Source organism: Ptychodera flava, chromosome 9, assembly GCF_041260155.1.
Source record: "Ptychodera flava strain L36383 chromosome 9, AS_Pfla_20210202, whole genome shotgun sequence".
NCBI lineage: Eukaryota > Metazoa > Hemichordata > Enteropneusta > Ptychoderidae > Ptychodera > Ptychodera flava.
In genome coordinates, this window is record NC_091936.1 from 43,093,615 (window position 1) to 43,114,374 (window position 20,760).

At 36.6% G+C, this 20,760-nt stretch overlaps 2 protein-coding genes across 2 annotated transcripts in view; one reads left to right on the forward strand and one right to left on the reverse strand.

Annotated features, from left to right (window-relative positions):
* The window catches only part of LOC139141127 (probable serine carboxypeptidase CPVL), a 601,148-nt gene that overhangs the window by 283,661 nt on the left and 296,727 nt on the right, over positions 1-20,760 (forward strand). The gene's annotated exons all lie outside the window — the stretch shown is intronic.
* On the reverse strand, positions 1,012-13,218 carry LOC139141099 (large ribosomal subunit protein eL32-like). Its single transcript, XM_070710676.1, has 4 exons — positions 13,136-13,218; positions 6,999-7,124; positions 2,853-3,005; positions 1,012-1,235 (listed from the first exon to the last, which is right to left on the reverse strand). Exons 2-4 carry the CDS (start codon positions 7,095-7,097, stop codon positions 1,077-1,079), a joined length of 411 nt encoding a protein of 136 aa, XP_070566777.1. The 5' UTR covers positions 7,098-7,124; positions 13,136-13,218; the 3' UTR covers positions 1,012-1,076.

Consider the following 20,760-nt stretch of genomic DNA (forward strand, 5'->3'; position numbering starts at 1 on the left):
ACCATTTAACATGGACTTTGGAAAAGAGAATATGCATTCAGTAGAACAAACATATCACTGAAGCTTCCACCTTGAAAAGGTTCCTGTCTTTTGCTGTAACTTTCCTCAAGGATATTGAAAACCGTCCTTTTACAAGAAAGAAGAATAAAAATCAGGTGTCAATGTACATTGTTGGACTTAAGAAATAAATAGTCCATCCGAAATTATTTTGTATACTTTGACTTTTGCCGACCATTGGACTCTACGTCATTTACGGCAACTGAAAAATTTGACATAGACTATCTAAAGGTTACATAATTTGATTTTGTTTTTAAAAATTGCCGTATTGCTTCAGTTGGTTTTCTTACATCACCATCAGCACAGCTTCTCAACTGCTAAAAATAAATAAACGGTAGTATTTGGTGAAATGGCTGTTGGTCAAACACATGCCATTTTAGTCAAGTAGAGCCATGAAGAGGTATACATTGATATAAAATTGTGAAACTTTCAGTTCAACTGTTCTTGCAATTGATCAGAAACTGCACTGCACTAAACTTCAATCTAAACATGTAGACCAAGCTCTGCAGAATGTGTTCACTTATGCAGGTGTCCATCTACAGCAGTATGGTACAGTATGGAAGGGGGGGACCATTATCGGTATATTTCTGTTCAGTTTTGACTCGGGATAGGATATAGTTGTGAATGATTTCATTTTGTTCAATCCGCAAACCTATCACCTTATGTGGTAGACTCTCACAGCCCCTAGCTGGCTTCCCCTCAGACCATAATACTGCCCTCAGCAGTTATATTCAACGGAGAAAATGTCCTTATACACCTCTAACAATGACCAAAGTACATAGGTCTGCAAGCATGCAAGCTTATAAGTGCACACACACATGGACTATTCAATCAACACTCTGAACTCCAGGTGACCTATGACCTTTGGGATTTACCAAGAATAGGGTTCAGAGGGTCAAGGGAACATCCCACTGACACAATTAGCTATGAAAAATTACACATGGAGACCGAAGATTTCCTGCAACTGTGATATGAGATTTTATTACACAAAGTTTACAGAGCAAAGTACAGGACACATTTTACTCATTTTCTTCACTGCGCAGTCTGGCATTGGCGTTGGTCACTTTGATAGCTAGTTGCTGAGCCCTCTCCACAATGAATTTCCTTTTCTTGCTGGATACATTGTGTGCAATTTCAGCAGCAAAGGTCCTGTTGGACATCATCAGTACTTCAAGTTCCTGGGGGAAAAAAATCATATTGAGACTGAAACCATCTTATACACACAAAACGATATGTTCATATGAAGGGGGAATAGAATTGCCCATTCTGCAGCTTACAGTATTCTAACATAAATTTTATTTTAGGTTATATTAAATTCTCATGAATTTTCTAGGCGTTTTACTTTATCAGTTAATAATTCACAAGACAAACTGTAGGGGCGCTATCACCAGAGCTGATCTGTCACTATGGTTATATTTGGGTGTACCATTCTCGTAAGGAGAACATCCGAAGAGGGTGAGATTCCGATGGCTGTTCTTGTACTTGACGACCAAATGACAAAGCCTCGCTTTGGCAAAACTTGGAACAAATGTGATGGAGACTGGCAGTTGTCATGAAGGCAATCCTATTCCAATAGGCGATAGTGCTTTATTTTAATCATAGTTCATACATAAGCTTACCCCAAACACACAATATTACATTCCAGACATTGTAGAATTTGTACAATACTTTACTCTCAAAGATTTTCGACAACAAACTATCATGAGTGTACGATTAAAGTTAAAATACTAAGTCACCTATCTCGACTTGTATCCAGAGAAGTTTTTCATATAATAGCAACATGGTACTAACATTTCCATTTTCGCAGTTTTCACCGTTTTGTTCCCATCAAAATCCTACGGGAACATTCTAAATCTTATCACTTGCAATGCACTGAGCCTTGTCGACATAATTTATATGAACAGAGACTTTGTCCACAGACTTTCCTTCCCAAATAAAAACTGTGCAACTTAGATGATTTTCCACAAAAAAATACTTTCGAACACAGTAAATAAAATGTCAGAGAGAGTGTAGTAATTATTTTTATGGTGTAATAATCATTTGGTGAATTCTCATTCAAATCTTAAAGCTAAGATTGCAGGATCCCCACAAAAGTGATGCATCCTGGGAGCACATCATCCACAGTGTAAATTATGTCTTGAGAAAGTCAAGGAAAATAGAGTCCAGCTTCAAAGCAATGTTTAAGTAGCTTCAAAAGTCCATTTTTAGTAATGTGTGGGTACTGTGATTTTCATGTCTGGGATCAGTTGTATGGTACTTGCACGTATCACGTCTTCTTTGCTCAAAAAATTTAGAATAGGATCTCCTCAGATATGTTGAAGCGGTCTGGGTAACTGAGACTAGTAATGTCAGGCCTATTATTACAGAGTGAATATTACACAGTGCATTGAAGTTTTCAACACTTAGTCTGCACAAGAACCTAGAATAACGACACAGTCCAGCACATGGAAATGAAGAATTTTTAAGGACAACTATAAACCAGTAAATCTCACCAGATTGCAGGACAAAAATAAACGATAGGACTACCAAACTTGATTTCTAGGACCTGCAAACTAAACTGTAGGACAACTAGACTTGCTTTGATACTAATCTGGGAGCCACAAAATACTGAAATTATTTGCTCACCCCTGATATTGAACTTGATAAGACTACGATAGAAATGTTATGTTTTTTCCCAAACCATCATAATTGTTCCCTGGCCATTACAAAAACACTTTGAAATGTTGCTGACTGCTTTGCTAAACTTGTGTAATTATCCAGACATGCTATGAGAATTTCATAGATAATGAACTTACCTTCACATTGTGAACTAGGAACTTTCTAAAGCCATCAGGCAACATGTGTTTTGTCCTTTTGTTGCTACCATAACCAATGTTGGGCATTTTATACTGGCCCTTGAATCGTCTTCTAACACGGTTGTCAATACCTTTTGGTTTCCTCCAGTTTTTCTGTTAGAAAAAAGGAAAAACCGATATCAAACTTGATATTGTTTCTGTAGTTGACTCAATTCAAAATTCTGTGGATAAAATAAGGTAGAATACACCTGAGGGATAGAAATTCTGACTCAAAAACTTTGACAATACTTTTCTGGTCTACCACTTATGGGGGCTCATTTTGAAGCTCAGCGAGCAACTGTTATACTTTCTGTCTTATTTTTGTGAAAACTGAAAATTTCACTTGCCCCCCCCCTCCCCCCAAGGATAACACAGGTGGCAATTTTGAATAGCAAATATACTGCTAAATTTAAGGTAAGTTGTTTCCATCCTAGAACATTATTTTGTACAGTAACAGGGCTCGAAAATTCTCGCCGCCCGACGCCCGTGACAAGTGAATTTTGAGTCCGGGCAAGTGAAAACAACATTCTCCCAGCCCGACGGACAAGTGAATTTCAATGAGGCCACTGTATGTATGCGCTGCCACTCTCTAGTTCTTTAAGTGTACCTCTTTAGATATGGCCAGCCGATAAAATAGCTCTGTTCTACTTGGTTACAAAATAGCAAAATATGACGTCTTTGCACGATGTTTTTGATCATGTCACGATGCCTCCTCAACAGAAAACTACAGCTTACAATAAATGTTGTAAGGTGTTGAAACAATTTACCCTCCTTCCTACAAAGTTGCAATGTATTGAAACACTTTACTCTCCTTTTTACAAAGTTACAAATTCCCTGGTACGTGAAGTAAACATTGTTGCTGTTTGATTCTGCAATCTGCGGTCCCTCAGTCCCTCATAGACGTGCTACAAACATCATGGAGGAATGATGAATACACTGAGGCTTGGCTTTGCCTCTGTGAGTCCCGCGTACCGGTCGTCCTTTTTAGTCCAAGTTTTATCTACTTTGCTTGAATCAAAATTTGGCCTGCAATTACTCAGTTTGATAGTAAAAACCATTATTTCAAAGGAAACTTTCACAAACAGAGTCAGAATACAAGGGAAAAGGAGAAAAATTTGAGGTTTTCTGAAAGGTCAAATCTGGGTCATCTTATGTGATGTCATGAAGACCCTTTAAGTACACAATTATGGTTCAAAAGAAACCACCTAGGGAGGTCCAATAGGTACAATCTTATGATAAAAGGTAATTTCTTGGTGCTTTCCAATTTAATGGCATTTAGCTTGACTGTCAGTTTTAAATTAAATTTTATTAACAGTTATGGCAAAGGGAAATTGTCAACAGTAGTTGCAGTAAGCATATCCATTTCAAATCATCACATTAATATTTCTGCAGAGTCCTCCAGTTTAATGATGTAATAGTGAACATCACTAGACATTTCTTGATGATATCAAAATATCAAATGAAAATGTTCCTGGGCTACAATGTTATCATTATCATTAAAACTATTATTACTCTTTAAAACATTGGAAATGAATTGAACAATATCAGTGTGTCTTGTTTTAAAGGATACTTATGCTAAAGATGCTATTGAGCCTGCTTGATCACAACTATGACACAACACCACAATACTTGTATACACTGTCACTATGCTACCGAATGCTTTCTTCTGCATGGAAAATTTGCATTTGTGTGGCTAACAAAATTTACATCATGACTTAAAGAGTGCATAAATGTGCCACATAAGGAGCTTGTAGTGTATATGTATGATAAGTTTTCATACTGTGAACACTAACTCAATGCTGCAGAAGTATTCTGTATCTGTGGTAATACACTTCACATTGCTACCTGATTTTTAGAATTGCCACCTAATTATTTCTTGTGGCAAAAGTTTACCATCAGAAATGAAAAAGTATTTTGATCCCTTCAATGTCATAAATAACACAGATAATTAATGTATATAAAATTAACAAATATTTCTTTAATGTAAAAACTATCATGAACAACATACAAAACATCTTGATTTGTAAAATTAGGAACTCCTGAATGCCGAGAAAGCTGTTGCTGCACTTGAGATCATAAACTGTTTAAAAGTTGCTCAAAGTGGCTACAAGAGTTTTGATTTGGCTAATGAGTTGGCTAATCATTTTGGTGACTTAGGGGAACCCTGCAGTTTATGCACATACCACGTGGTAGCAGTAAACTAAATGATACTGAAAGTTTCATGTGGGCACAATTTGACACAACACCGCTGGCCCATTATATACTTACCCTTAGTGCACCTACCTGACTTGCCTATTAAAACCAGGTACCAGGTCATGATGACACACAATGACAATGTACCGGTGTTGTTTTATTGAAATGCATTACATGTCCCCCAAAAATTTAATTGGTCACCCATTAAGACCTACTATGGGTCACTGTGTCCCCATGCTAGCAAAAGCTGGCTGAAACACTGTGTATGTGTACGTTACATAAGATATTATTTTTGATACACAGAATAAGGACACAAACTTATCAGTAAGTTACAGCCATTGTTTCTTTACAATGACATTAATAAAACCATACATATTTACTCTTAAAATCATCTGAAATTCAGGGCAAGTGAATTTTTCTTCGGACAAGTGAAATTGAAAATTCACTTGCCCTATGGCAAGTGAGTTTAAAAAAAATTTTCGAGCCCTGCAGTACCTATTTTCCTTATTTCAAAGAGAATGGTTTAATGCTCCTAAGGCTTAAGGAAAATTTGAGTCTTTCATTTTGAGGCATGTACACTTGCTAAGGAATTTAGCTTATCTGGACAAGATCCGGCCACACTTGCCATCTCACTTTTAACAGATGCAAACTTCACGAGACAACTAGGAACACACTTTGATTTCTCATGAGATGAAAAATGCCTTCATTGTAGTTTGCAAAAACAATCATTTATCACAAAGCAGGACTTTTGGAAATAACTCATAGAAGGCTGACCAAATAAAACGGTATTTTGTTACAACTAATATTTTGATCAATGAAGAAAAATATCAAAATCACAAATGTAAAATCACTTTATAAACTGGTTCACTTCTAGCCATGGATGAATACAGTAAGTTTGAAAAGCAACACCAGTTTGGTCTCTTTCGTACAAGGTGTCAGTTCATATGCTTGTCAGACATATAAAGTTCTTTGACACAAACTCAACAAGATGAGCCTCAGAGTCCTCATAACCCGTGTCGTTAGTCTGGCTGAATAATGTGGTACAACAGGGTTGTAACTTGTACCACAGACAAATAGAAAAACAGACTAGCAACGCGGCATGCCTTTTGTTCCATGGTCCTCTCGGTAGACTATGGCCTTTTCATATTAAAATGAGCTTCAAAGGTGTTTATCTTTTTGGAGACTTTGTTTGTGGTTGATAATTGCACGAGATTATGCAAAAAATACAACGATATGGCATCGTGATGTAAGTCACGTAGCAACCATAGTTACTTTGTGAGCTCTCAGGGCAGAAACACTGCTTCACGCCAATCAAAACATAACACACCAGCAGTTTCATAAACATGTCCTTCCTTGACGAACGTGTAAAAGACGGTATGACTGACCGTAAACCATTGAGTAAAACCAGACAGTATCGATAAAAGACTTTCAAATTTGGTTCAAACACACTCATTATATTTTAAATGGTAAAACTCACTTTCCTGAAGCTCAAAACACTCCCGTTTTCGCCAGCACTCCCGTTTTCGCCAGCACGCCCATTCTGCTCAGCACCACACAACAACAACAACACAAACTTTGCCGAACACACTTTTGCTCAACAATTGGCGAAAATCCAAAAATTACTGAAGGATGCATGGTCGGCACTCTTCGGAAAAGAGAGGCGAGAGCTACCTGAGGCGAGGCGAACATGGATGGGTTACGTAACCGCTTCACACCTTGAACGATACCCGTTGCTAGTCCATTTCTCTATTTGTCTGTGCTTGTACCTAGTACACTTATAGTGGCTTGTAATGGTTAAAATAACTCTGCTAATACATTACCCCTTGAAGTCTATGATATTGATAATCATACATGACATACTCACCATCTGAAAGAGAAGCTTTCAGAATCTGAATCAGTCGAGCTTAAACTTACCTTTAGTTTATGGTACCGATCTGACTGATGTCTGATGAACTTTTTTGTCCTTTTCTTGACTATTTTAGGTTTGATCAGCGGCCTGATTGCAGGAGCCATGATGACTATTGATCTTGGGACAGCTTACTGCAAATTTAGACAACAATAATGAACACCATTGAAAATTCTCCCATGTCACTTCATAAGCTATTGGGGGAGGGGGGGTGCGCTTTGATAGAACTCTGAAAATGTTCACTATTTTCCTGGACCCTGGAATGCAACATGTATATTCTTCGATGGAGGTAAAAAAGAGGAGTAATGATAGAATAAGAGCCAATTACATCCTTTTGTTTGCAATTGTGAATGTGATAAGCTTATCAATGGATAGTAAAATCATTAAGGCAGAGATCTTTGAACTGCATGTGTATTGCCACAAGTTTTCACATTTTATGACCATCAGGCTACAGCACCGAGGGGTTAATATTTTGTTTGATATTAATAATAATAATGCAAAGCACATATTTTGGATGTGGTGGTATACATTTTAGTGAAGCTTATCTTTATACAACCGGGGTCAAATCATACTGACTGAAAGTATTACAGACTTGGTCTCAAAATTTTGTTTAATCTTCCTTTTTGTACGACAAAAAGTATGACTTTAGATGTGAAAGTTTAATTAAGCGTTCCACATAAGACAGCAAAAATGTACGAGTGACTCTATACTTGGTCTCAAAATTTTGTTTAACCCTTTTCCTGCCAGACAGTAATAACTGCATCACTTCCCCATCAGCCAAGTCAGTAAAAAGCGGTATTGAGCCAAAACATGACGTATTTTCACCCACTTGGCTTGGTATGTTATAGCATCTTTTGTCCAAAAAAAATCAACTTTAGGCCAGGAAGAAAAAATAAATTGTTCATCGGAATCGCCGCTTCTACTTTGGCATATTTAGAAATTTTTTTTTTTTTGATCGCGGCAAATTCTTATTTCCGCATTGCAAATATGTTTAGTACTGCCGCTGGTGGCGCCCTACACTTTGTCGGGTTTTCGCGGGCACGGGATTTTTAATGAGTGTTTGTACGGACTTAGTTGACCGCCAACACGTTGTTGTGACGTCTGAATTTGGCGAATCACGACGCAAAGTGGGTCGATTTGGTTAGGTTAGTACATGTCACATGAGTATTAATTTGATCGCCAACATTTGACGTGATGGCCAACAGTTAGTTCTAAAGACGCTATTCAGTGTTTGTCCTGATATTTCGTTCGGCGATTTGTTCAACAAGATCGTGACAGCAGATGGACGGTGCATCCGATTGAATGAAAATTGTATCGAAAGTATAAAAATTACGGCAATGACAAAACACATGGTTGCGTCGATGTTAAAGTACGATCTGAATGATGACTATATAACTTCACTCCGATTACAGTACAGTGTTGTTAGACCATTGTGTAAAATGTGTATAGACAGTGGTAAAGAGGTCAAAACATGGGGCCAAAGTAAAATGAAAAAACTCAGATGCTAGGTCCCACCAGGACAATATTAAAGGACAATACTGAATTGTTGGATTTCAGTGATTTGCTGTACATTTCAGTTTTATTCTGAGAGAATGTTGAAATACTCAGACTATGTTGTGCAAACACTAACTGTGAATGTAATGGCCTATGTTATTGTTGGGAAATATAGTCTTGAATTCAGTTACCAGTATCAGTGTTTCGTGTCTGAGATATTTCTGGTAAAAAGGGAAACAATTATCTTGCCTTGTCTGCATCTTTGCAAAAATGCCAGAGAACCGCGTTTACCTTCGGCCTAAAAAAAATAAAAAAAAAAATTTTCGCTCGCCGCTCCTGGAACTTGGTCCAAAAAATCCGATGAACAAGATTTTTTTTTTCTCTGGCCTTACAGTATTATGTTTTCAACAGCCTTCAAATGTACAGTATTATGTTAAAATACATCATATGGAATACGTTGTGTTTCATTAATTTTAACCATCTTGACCTGGTGGTGAAATATGGACTTGGCAGGAAAAGGGTTAATCTTCCTTTTTGTACGACAAAAAGTATGACTTTAGATGTGAAAGTTTAAGCGTTCCACACAAGACAGCAAAAATGTACGAGTGACTCTATTGATTTTAAAAACCGATCTTTTCAGCACAATGTTTTCCCTGTGCACAAAGGTGAGTAGCTGGGATGTGATATTGAAAATCTTGTGTCACAACTGCAAACGCTGGTATCATGTGCAATTGTGTCATCGGTTCCTTCCCAGTTCAACGATAAAGATCTACAACCAGCACACCATTTCTTTGTCTTTAGCCAATGCTATAAATACTGACTCTTCACTAAGATTGTCAATTTCAGGCTCAAAATGTCTTGAACACTTCATGAATGTTTGTTTGGCTCATGGACTAGCATCCAGGGCTCCCGCTACCCGATCGCCAGTTAGCCAAATGCGAAAGAAAGTTAAAAATGGCTACAAATATTCCAGTTTGGCGAACATAGTGGCTAATGAATTTTTACTACCCTGAACTGGCCCTGGTGCCACCTCAACAAAAAAACTACAGCTAACAATAGTGTAAGATATTGAAACAGTTTACCCTCCTTCATACAAAGTTGCAATGTATTGAAACACTTCAATCGCCTTTCTACATGGTTACAAATTCCCTGGTACGTAAAACAAACATTGTTGCTGTTCCATCTGCACACGGTCCCTCTATCTAGAGGGACCATACGTGGTCTGCAGTACACACAGGCTTTGCTTTGCCTCCGTGAATCCCGTTCGTTCTTCAGTCTATGAGAAGTTTTACCTACTTTGGTAGAATCAAAATTTGGCCTGCAACTACTCAGTTTGATAGTAAAACCATAATTTAAAAGGGAAATTTCACTAACGGAGTAATAATACAAAGGAAGAGGAGAAAAACTCAGGTTTTCTGAAAGGTCAAGTCTAGGTCATCTCATCATGTGATACCATGCATGAAGACCCTTAAGTGTACAATTATGGTTCAAAAGAGCCACCTAGGATGGTCCAATAGGTAAAAGGTAATTTTGGTGCCTTCCAATTTAAATGGCATTCAGCTTGACTGTCAGTTTTAAATTAAATTTTATTAAGAGTCATTGCAAAGGGAAATTGTCAACAGTAATTGCAGTAAGCATATCCATTGTCAAATCATCACGTTTGTGAATTGTAATTTTGCATGTAAACATTAAGCAATAATTCATTAAAATTGTTAATTCGGTTTATTTCAAACTGCTATAACTTATACAAGAAATTATGTGATTCTGAATGATTTTAATATCTTTGCAGATTCGACCAGTTTATGATGTAGAAGTGAACATCACCAGACATTTCTTGATGATATCAAAATATCAAATGAAAATATATCTATGCTAAAATGTTATCATAATCATTAAACAATGTACACTCTCAAACAGAGAGTAATTTAAATGAACATATATCATTGTGTATTGTTTTACAAGAGTTTGTTTGGCCAAACCCTTTGGTCTCAAGAAAAATACACATACTCAAAAATGCTATTCAGCCTGCTTGATAACAATACACGTAACACCGGGGCCAATTGTATCTACACTGCCAGTGTGCTACTAAATGCTTTCTTCTGCCGTCATTTTTTTATTCTTGTGGCTAAAACATTTTGGTTATGGAAGACTGCATAAATTTGCCGTATGAGAGGCTTGTAGCTTATGACAAGCTATCATACTGTGAACGCTAAATGAATGCTGCAGAAATGTTCTGTACCTATTGTAATATACACTTCACTTTACTACCGTTTTTTTAGAATTCAATTGATACCTTATTTTATTTCTGGTGGTAAAAGTTTACCATCTGAACTGAAAAAGTATTTCTATCCTCGAAATGTCATAAAAACACAGATTATTCAATAAAAACTGAATAAATATTTCTTCAATGTAAAAACTATCAGGAAAATCCTACAAAACATCTTTATTTGTAAAATGACGAACTCTTAAATGCCGAGAAAGCTGTAATTGCCACGCTTGAGATTATAAAATGGCTAAAAGTTCCTCAAAGTGGCTACAAAATTTTTGATTTGGCTAATCAGTTGGCTAATCATTTTGGTGACTTAGGGGGAGCCCTGACCATGGCATCATATGCAATACTTGTGTGGCACATGCACTTTGTATCCTATCATTCAATATGACTGTATCGAATGAATCCAGCCTAGATAATCCATTTATTGGTGCACCGGATTACTCAAGGAGGGGGGAGGGCGAGGGGGACCATGCATTACAGAATGCTTGGAAAAACACCCTTCTTCTCTGCTACTACCTCCATGGTTGTTCTTACTATGCCCTAGTGGTAGTTCATACAACTTGAGTGTACACAAATCTTCAGTCTCTCCATGGATACAGTATAATGTATGGTTTCACTGAGAACTTTACACCAGGTGCAGAGTTAATTCTAGGATGCACCAAATATCGAATGGCCCTCATTTCAACGTTTGATGCGCCACTAAGGGCGCAACATTATATGAATGGGTCGATCATGCAGAGTTCACGTAGTTCATACATTCGCATAGTGAAGATGGGCTCCCCCCGAAGGTGATCACCTTAGGCATAGTGTGACATGTAAAACGATTCAGTTACCCATCAACCTTTGTAATTCAATACCCAGTACAGCATATACGGTGGTACATAGGAAGCTGGGTAGAAACGACTGATGTAGGGGCAACAGTGTATTGGAGCCATGAGCATGTGGCACGGCTGATGAATGTAAACAACGGCACTAGCCCCTACATAATGGCAAAAACTAGTCGCCACTCCGATTTTTAGCGCCAGTATGTGTATAGTTGATGAACCCCTGTTTAAGAAAAAGATGAGAGGGCAGTCCCTTAAATTGAAGTGTTTGCAACGTCTACCATCTGTACAAACAAAACATTGAACACTGCAAGGAAAGCATCCATGCTGGGCCGGATGATCGTTTTGACGAGCAACATTTTAGGTCGGACACTATCTCATTTGCCTTTTTCCAGAGTAGCAAGTTCTATACATAGAACAACACCGCTGTGTAAAACCCTTTGGTCAGAACCAATGATCGTAAATTTGCTAATACACACAAGTTATGTTTAAAAGTTGATGTATTGATCACTTTATGTAGGTCGTACGCACAGGTACATGGAGTTGCCGTGTAGTATACATAGACTGATAGAGAGAAGGGCTATGTATACCGCATGTCCGACATATCAATAATTTATCATATAAGTTACATAAACAATTGAACCAAATCAAACTGTTAGTTTGCTATTGCCATTGTTAGGCCTGTTGCATACATACGGGGGATAACTTTGCAGTAGGCTTGGTTGGTTACAGGGAGGGGGGATCATCTCTAGTATTCTCCTTTTCTTGACTTGATTATAGACTATAGTATTTTCTGTAGAAAATTCAAGGGTTTTTCATTTGTGTTGATGATGACCCCCGATTTTCTAAAATGGCCCCCTTTACACAGGAGTAGGGGCCCACAGTGGTCCCTGTTTTTACATCCTAGAATATTAACACTGCAGTTGGTGTTCAGTACAGTATGAAACGACTTCTATTAAAATCATCGATGCAGCTCTCTCCCTCCCCCAACTGGTAGTGTGTTTTCTTTATTAGATACTGGTTTATTAGATACTGAACAGATCATGAGTCTGGGTTCACGACACATTATCGTTTTTTTCTGTTTGGCAACTTGGCTTAAGTACCTTGCGCTGATCGGTATGTGATGGATGAAGTGCTATTCGGACGTATTTGCCTCGTTGTAGCATGTCAACTTAATCATGGTGCGAGCGGCTACATCGGTCTAGGTGTTATTACCGTTTAGGTAATTGTTTTTTTCGAAGAATACATGCAACAAGATTACAGTGCATGAATATTGCTACATCTCATTTCGTCTGCAACGTCGGCAACTGTCTTACAATTGTACACTGTTATCTCAGTCTGTGGTGTTGAACGATAGTTGTACACACCACGTACACGATCGTATATTATTAGTTGGAAAAACAACACGATCTTTAATGCCAAAAGAGGCTGAAGAAAATCGCAATACAAACACTGTACACTGTATGAATATAAAGAATTGAAGGTAAAGTAGCATTTAGGCAGAATTGTGACGGATGAGGGAGATTTTATCGGATTTAGTGAGACATTGCCATACCTCGGACAGTCCTCAATCCCAAGATGGCGGAAGAGGACATTTACAAAACCTCACTTCTGGTTGCCGTAGAGGGCGCTATATCGCGGGATGGATAGACATGATTGCGGCTTGCATTATTTGTTTGTTTGTTTTTTTCAAACAAGACGCACTGTAATTTTAATGCATTCACAGTTATGTAGATTTGTTTTATTTGTGACGATGTTGAAATAAATTTATCTTTTTCAAAAAAAAAAATGATTGCGACTTGTTGTCTGTTGGAAAAAAGGCTGCAAAATATGATGACATCAGATAAATCCGCAACTGATATTGAAGAGGTTAAAAACCAGCTAAAATCATATGAATTAACTCAAATACAAGGACAGCAAACTCGATCAAGGGTCAAATGGGTTGAACAAGGAGAGAAGTCTTCAAAATATTTCCTCAATCTAGAAAAACAGAGAGGTAAAGAAAAACTATTCAAGGAGGTTAGAGACATGAGTGGCAAAATAGCCACTGATATTGATTCTGTATTAGACATACAAGGAGAAGTTTATAAAGATCTTTACAAACAAGAAAATGTTGACACCCTACTACAGAGGGAATTAATAGATAAACCCAACATAAACAGAGTTGTGAAGGTCAAATTACACAGGAAGAAGCTCTCAACGCTTTAAAGTCAATGGCCAACAATAAGTCACCAGGTTCTGATGGCCTTTCAGTGGAATTCTATAAATGCTTCTGGTATATTTTAGGGTCCGACCTAATTGAAACATTTAACGCTTGCTTTAATTCAGGAGAATTGACGAACAGCCAGAAACTTTGCTTAGTTTCTTTGCTCTATAAAAAGGGAGATAAGGCAGACTTAAACAATTGGAGACCAATAAGTCTCCTCATGTAGACTATAAAATTCTTGCAAAAGTAATTGCTAATAGGGTGCGGAAGGTAATTGGCAAAATATGTAGCCCAGATCAGTGTGAATACATCCCCGGGCGGTAGATAGGTGATAATATTGTCTTTACTAGAGATATTATTGAGTATGCTAATTTTACTGATAAACCTCTTATTGTCATAAGTCTTGACCAAACAAAAGCTTTTGACAGATTAATCAGAGAATTCCTTTTCTAAGTCCTTGACAAATTCAACTTTGGCACTGATTTCATCAAGTGGATAAAAATTCTTTATAATAATACTACATGCAAAATAAGGTGTAATGGCTTTCTTTCTCGCAGTATTCAACTTCATAAGGGTGTGAGAAAGGGTGGCCCTTATCACCGTTACTGTATATTATGGCAGCAGAAGTGCTGGCTCAAAATATTCGTAAAGATGACAGCATATATTCATACTACCAGACAAACAAGAGGAAAAAATTAAGAGTTTTGCAGATGATGCGACTCTTTACTTGAGAAATTTGAAAAGCATTACTCAGTCGTTGAAAATGTTCAACAAATATGAAAAAGCAACAGGTGCAAAGCTGAACAAAAAGAAATCCAAAGGTTTAAGGGCTGGGAGTTTTAAAAACCGCACTGATTCAGTGGAAGGGATAGATTTTTCAAACAAGGTTTTACAGATCTTGGGAGTACGGTTCGAAAACAGTAACACATCTAGAGAAAACTGGAAAACAGTGATGGAAAAATATACGAATTGCCTTAAGATTTGGAATACTAGAAATCTGTCGTTTAAAGGCAGGACAATAGTAGCTAATATGCTGGCTGCATCAAAATTATGGTACCTGGCATCATTTTATCACGTACCTAAGGAAATTATTAATGAAGCAAACAGTAAATTATGGAATTTTATTTGGAGAGGCAAACGAGAAGTTATAAAAAGGGTCATTTTTATTCAAAGATATGATGACTGTGGCAAAAAAAATGTCGACATTGAAGAAAAAATTAATGCATTCCAATTAAAGTGGCTTATGAAATTATTTGAGAAAAATCCAGATAAAGGGACTCCTAAATGGGCCAGCATATTAAAATATTTCATAGCGAATTATGACAATAAACTGAATAGTGATTATCACTACCTCCATCTCAATTTCAAAGTCAACAACAAACGAACCCCGATGGTGTATGGGATATGTTAAATACCTGGAAGTCACTTAGACTTACAAGAGTGAATCCACCAACATATAAAACAGAATCTTCTTAGAGAAGTTCTGTGGTATAATGACAATATTAAGATTGAACGAAGTGTCCTTTTTTATGAAAAATGGTCAAAGAGTAGAATTTCAAGACATCTGGAATGATGACAGAAATGACTGGCTTCAACAATGGGAAACAATTGCAAAAATTAGAGGAGGTACAAATAGACATGTGCAAGAGGAAATTAAGACAGAGTATGAAACACTCCTCAATGCTATTCCAGATTCTTGGAAATAAATCATCACTTCAAACATCCAAAATGAAGAAAACTATGATATTTTAGACTTAGAGAATTATGGTCTGACAAAAGTGACGTCAAAACCAAGTCACTTTATTGGAAATTAGTTGATAAGAAATGGCATGCAGTCAAAGGTCAGATTGGTCAAAAATGGGCTGAGAATCTAAGTTTCACTGACAGTTACAAAGCTACTTTATTCTGCCGTCTTAATTCAACAGGAATTGTCAGCAATTCAGTAAATGATTTAAATTGGAAGATTTTCCATCGAGGCCTAATCACAGGAAGCTTGGCCAAAACTTTCAATTTAAGTGATAGGAAATGCCATATTTGTGGCCAAGAAGAAACACTGGAACACATCTTATTTGAGTGTAAATATGTTAAAGAAATCTGGCAAAATGTATTTCTTTCTTTATCAGAAAACACAACTTTGATAACAATATCAATATCAAAAGACTAGCAATTGCAGGAATCGAAAATGATAATAATGCAACATCTGATATTATTTACTGTATTACTTCCTTTGTAAAATATACAGTTTGGAATATTAGAAATTCGGTTACTCTTGATGAGATTAAAGTTTCCCTTCAATCCTATGTTATGCAATTAAAATGTTATCTCTCCTCATGGATGAATATATTGTATTTCACCTATAAGATGATGAACAAAACTGAGGATTTTATCACAAAGTTTTCAAGCCTTGTAAGACTTGAAGGAGAAGAATGCATTCTAAATGTAATTGAACAGCTAATTATCTGTTTGTTTGTTTTTTCAGACAAGGCGCATTGTAATTCTAATGCATTCACAGTTATGTAGATTTGTTTTATTTGCGACTATGTATATGCAAGTATTACTGATAAGCCTCTTGTCATAACTGAGTCTTGACCAAACAAAAGCTTTTGACAGGCTAAACAGAGATTTCCTTTTTCAAGTCCTTGACAAATTCAACTTTGGCACTGACTTCGAATTCATCAAGTGGATAAAAATTCTTTATAACAATACTACATGCAACATTAAGTGCAATGGCTTTCTTTCTCGCGGTATTCAACTTCATAAGGGTGTGAGACAAAGGTGACCCTCATCACCATTACTGTATATCTTAGCAGCATAAGTGCTAGTCGAAAATATTCGTAAAGATGACAGCATAGCGGGATTCATACTGCCAGACAAACAATAGGAAAAAAATAAGAGTTATGCAGATGATACGACTCTATACTTAATGTGGAAAGCATTACACAATAACAAACATGAAAAAGCAACAGGTGCAAAACTGAACAAGAAGAAATCCAAAGGTTTATGGGCTGGGAGTTTTAAAAACCGCACTGATTCAGTGGAAGGGATCGATTTTTTCAAACAATGCTTTACAGATTTTGGGAGTTGGGTTTGAACACAGTAACACATCTGGAAAAAAACTGGAAAACAGTGATGGGAAAATTTACGAACTACCTTAGGATCTGGAATACTAGAAATCTGTCCTTTAAAGACAGGGCAATAGTAGCTAATATGCTGGCTGCATCAAAATTATGATACCTGGCATCATTTGATCACATACCTAAGGGTAAATTTGCTTATTGTCAAAACAGATCTATTGAGGATGCCGTCTCCCTAGATATCCATTACGCACTTGAACATTTGGATAAACCAAATAGATATGTTAGAATGTTGTTTGTAGATTTCAGCTAGGCCTTCAATACGATACTCCCGCACAAGCTTTTCGTCAAACTTAAACAGATCGGTTTTGTCGACTCTATTAGTTTATGAATTCTTGATTTTCTTTCGAACAGACCCCAAATTGTTAAAAAAGGTGATGCCATGTCTTCGTCTCTTGTACTCAGTACAGGTGCACCTCAAGGATGCGTTCTGTCACCGTTCCTTTACTCCCTGTTTACTTATGATTGCGTTTCTACTCATGATACCTCTCCATTGATTAAATTTGCAGACGACACAACCATTGAAGGGCTTATAAACAACTCCAACGAAACTTCATATCGCAAACAAGTTGACAGTCTTGTCAGTTGGAGTTCAGAAAATAACTTTGAACTTAATGTTTCTAAAACCAAAGAAATGGTCATCGACTTTCGCAAAAAAACATGTCCTTGAACCTCTTGTTATTAATGGTACTTCCATTGTGATTGTTGATTATTTAAGTTCCTCGGAACTACCATTTTAAATGACTTAAATGGCACAGAAACACTGTAAATATCACCAAAAGAGTTCAGCAACGCCTCTATTTTTTGAGGCGGCTGAAGAAATTTGGAATCAGTAAGAATATAATGATTCAATTTTACAGGGCTGAGATCGAAAGTGTGTTAACTTTTTCAATCACTATTTGGTTTGGCTCATTATCTCAGCAAGAGAAAGCACAATTAAACAAAATTGTTACTACTGCATCAAGGATTATTGGCACAGATTTACTCTAACTTGAAAATATCTATCGGCAGCGTGTGGCTAACAGGGCCTCACACATCATCGATGACAGCACTCATCCAGCTCATGATTTATTTCATTTGCTCCCCTCTGGACGGCTATCGGTCCTTTAAAGTGAATACCGCACGTTCAGCAATAGTTTTTATCCACGTGCTGTTCAAATACTTTCAGATCGCAATTTTTAATTTGCATCGTATTTTTTATTACCTGTATCCATAAGATTTTATATTCTTTTTTACTCATGCCTCCTTCGTATTACTTTTTTGGTTTTATAGTCGGTTTTTAAAGTGTTTTAGTTACATGTAATATCTGATGTTGTGTTGTTTTATGTGACGACAGCAAGACAATTTCCTAATGTACATGAATGTATATAATGGCAATAAAGTTATCTAATCTAATCTAATCTAGATTATTGTATTGCTGCTAAGAACCTTCTTGTTGATATTCAATATTTTAGAGTATATGATTACACACGTTTTTCTGATCATTGTCCAGTTGGTATTTCTATTGCTTTAGATACTTGTTCCTCTTCCGCAGTCGATATCACTGTTTGTAACCCATGTCCGTGCAGATATATTCGGAATGATGATGAAAAACAACAATTTTTAGAATCTTTGCAGAATTCACCCATTCAAGCTGAACTAAGTAATTTTAGTACTGTCTGTAATAGTTCTACTTCATGCGATGAGTCTGTTGCTACCTTTGAAGCTATTATCCACAAAGTTGCTGATTGTTCTTTGAAAAATTACACCAAGACCCAGTTCCAAAAAATCTAAATCAAAAGCAAAGAGAAAAGAAACCTTGGTTTGATAATTCTTGTTATTCAGTACACACTGAGTTAAACGAGGCTTGTAAACTTTTAAGTCGCTTCCCTTGTGATCCTTTCATTAGAGGTAAATGCTTTACTTAAAGCATTATAAAAAGCTTATCAAGCAAAAGAAGTATATTTACAAAAAGAGCTTGCTTGAACAGTTAGAGAATTCTCATTCTGAAAGTATGCAGAATCATTTGAAGTTATGGAAAGAAATCATAGGCGATAGTGTTACTGACAGAAGTGACGTTTCAATTTCTCAAGGGAAATGGTTAAATCATTTTAGAAATTTAGCTGATGGTGGTCATGATGTTTCTGATAACTTTTCTGTACTAGTACTTTCTGATCTGCATTGCATGGTAAAGAGTAATTATGATAATGTGTGTCCTATTCTAAATTGTCCTTTTTCTGAAGCAGAATTACTTAAAGCCCTCTGTAAGTTGAAATCAAAAAAGTCCCCAGGTGCAGATGGTATCTTGAATAAAATGTTGAAGTTTGGTGGACAAAGTTTGCGTACTCCACTTTGCTCTTTATTTAACACAATTCTTAGATCCGGTAAGTTTCCCAGTTCTTGGAAATCAGCTTTTTTAGTACCTGTTTACACATCAGGTGACAGAAGTGATCCATCCAATTATCGAGGAATCTCAATTAATAGCTGTCTGGCAAAATTGTTCACACCTGTTCTCAATTGTAGGCTTGTTAAATACCTGGATGAAAAGGGAATTTACACTCCATTTCAGTCTGGTTTCAGAGTCAAGAGATCTACTTCTGATAATATTTTTGTTTTGAGATCTGCTGTTGATAAGTATATTTATTCTTCGTATATGAACAAAGCTGATTGCAACTTGGGAAACAAGTATCTTTTTTATTGTTTTACTGATCTTCATAAAGCATTTGATAAAGTTTGGAGACCAGGTTTGCTTAGGAAACTTAAGAATTATGGTATCAATAATCTAACAATAGCCTCACTGACATGTTTGAATCTAAAGTAGGAGTTAAACTGGGCTGTAGTGTGAGCCCTGAGTTACTTAACATTTACATAAATGACCTTCCAGGTACTTTTGGCTCCAGTGAGGACAGCCCAATTACATGAGATTCATTGCGCATCAACTGTCTTTTATATGCTGATGATCTCCTGTTGATTTCAGAAACTCAAGTAGGTTTGCAAAGTTGTCTTGATAAATTACACTCTTATTGTTTGTAGTGGAAGCTCTATTAGTACAAAGAAGTTAAAAGTCATGGTTTTTAACAAAAGTAACCATTTACTGAATGGTACATAACTTACCTATAATGGACTTGCCCTTGATGTTGTGAAAGATTATTGTTATCTTGGTTTTGTTATAACTTCCAATGGCAAATTTAAAGCAAATTTTCAAACTCTTAAGATGAAAGCTAAGGCTCTTTTAGTGTTCGTAAAGATATTTTCTATAAAGGGAATTTTTCTGTGAAATTTGCCTTAGATCTTTTTGATCATTTGATTGTACCCATTCTGACCTATGGTTGTGAAATTTGGGGGAATGAAGTTAATGATAAGAGTAATTTCTTAAATGATGTTAGCTTTTCTTTTTACAGATATTTACTGGGAGTTTCAAAACATGCTCCCCAGGCAGGTATTATAGGTGAACTTGGTAGATCCTAACAAAATTGTCATCTATAGTCAAAACGCATGTTAAAATATTGGCATAGATATTTTTCAGTGATGACTTCTGTTACGTTCAGCGTATCTTTCTGCAAGATGTCATTCAAGGTGGTTTGAGTTCATTCAAAGTGGCGGTGATATCACAGGTAGCATGCTGAGTGTTGTCCTTAGAAGCCGGGTGCCGGGTAAAGAAACCGCCTGTTTTGCATTTTTTTCCGGCTATTTTTAACGTAATTAGATTATTTTTATAGACCTGTAATTTCGGGATCGCACTGCCAGTTGTTCGACGGCACACGTACGATTAGCAGTTTCATGACCCCTTTCCTGTCTTGGAACTGCACAAACATTAAACGGTTTCTAAATACCCATTTGTATACTAATTTATCTTTCAAG

Coding starts and splice junctions, on each gene's coding strand:
- LOC139141099 (XM_070710676.1), bottom strand. CDS start 7,097: ATGGCTCCTGCAATCAGGCCGCTGATCAAACCTAAAATAGTCAAGAAA. Junction 3,006..6,998: donor ATCGGTACCATAAACTAAAG/GTAAGTTTAAGC, acceptor TTTTTCTAACAG/AAAAACTGGAGGAAACCAAA. Junction 1,236..2,852: donor TCCTAGTTCACAATGTGAAG/GTAAGTTCATTA, acceptor TTTTTCCCCCAG/GAACTTGAAGTACTGATGAT.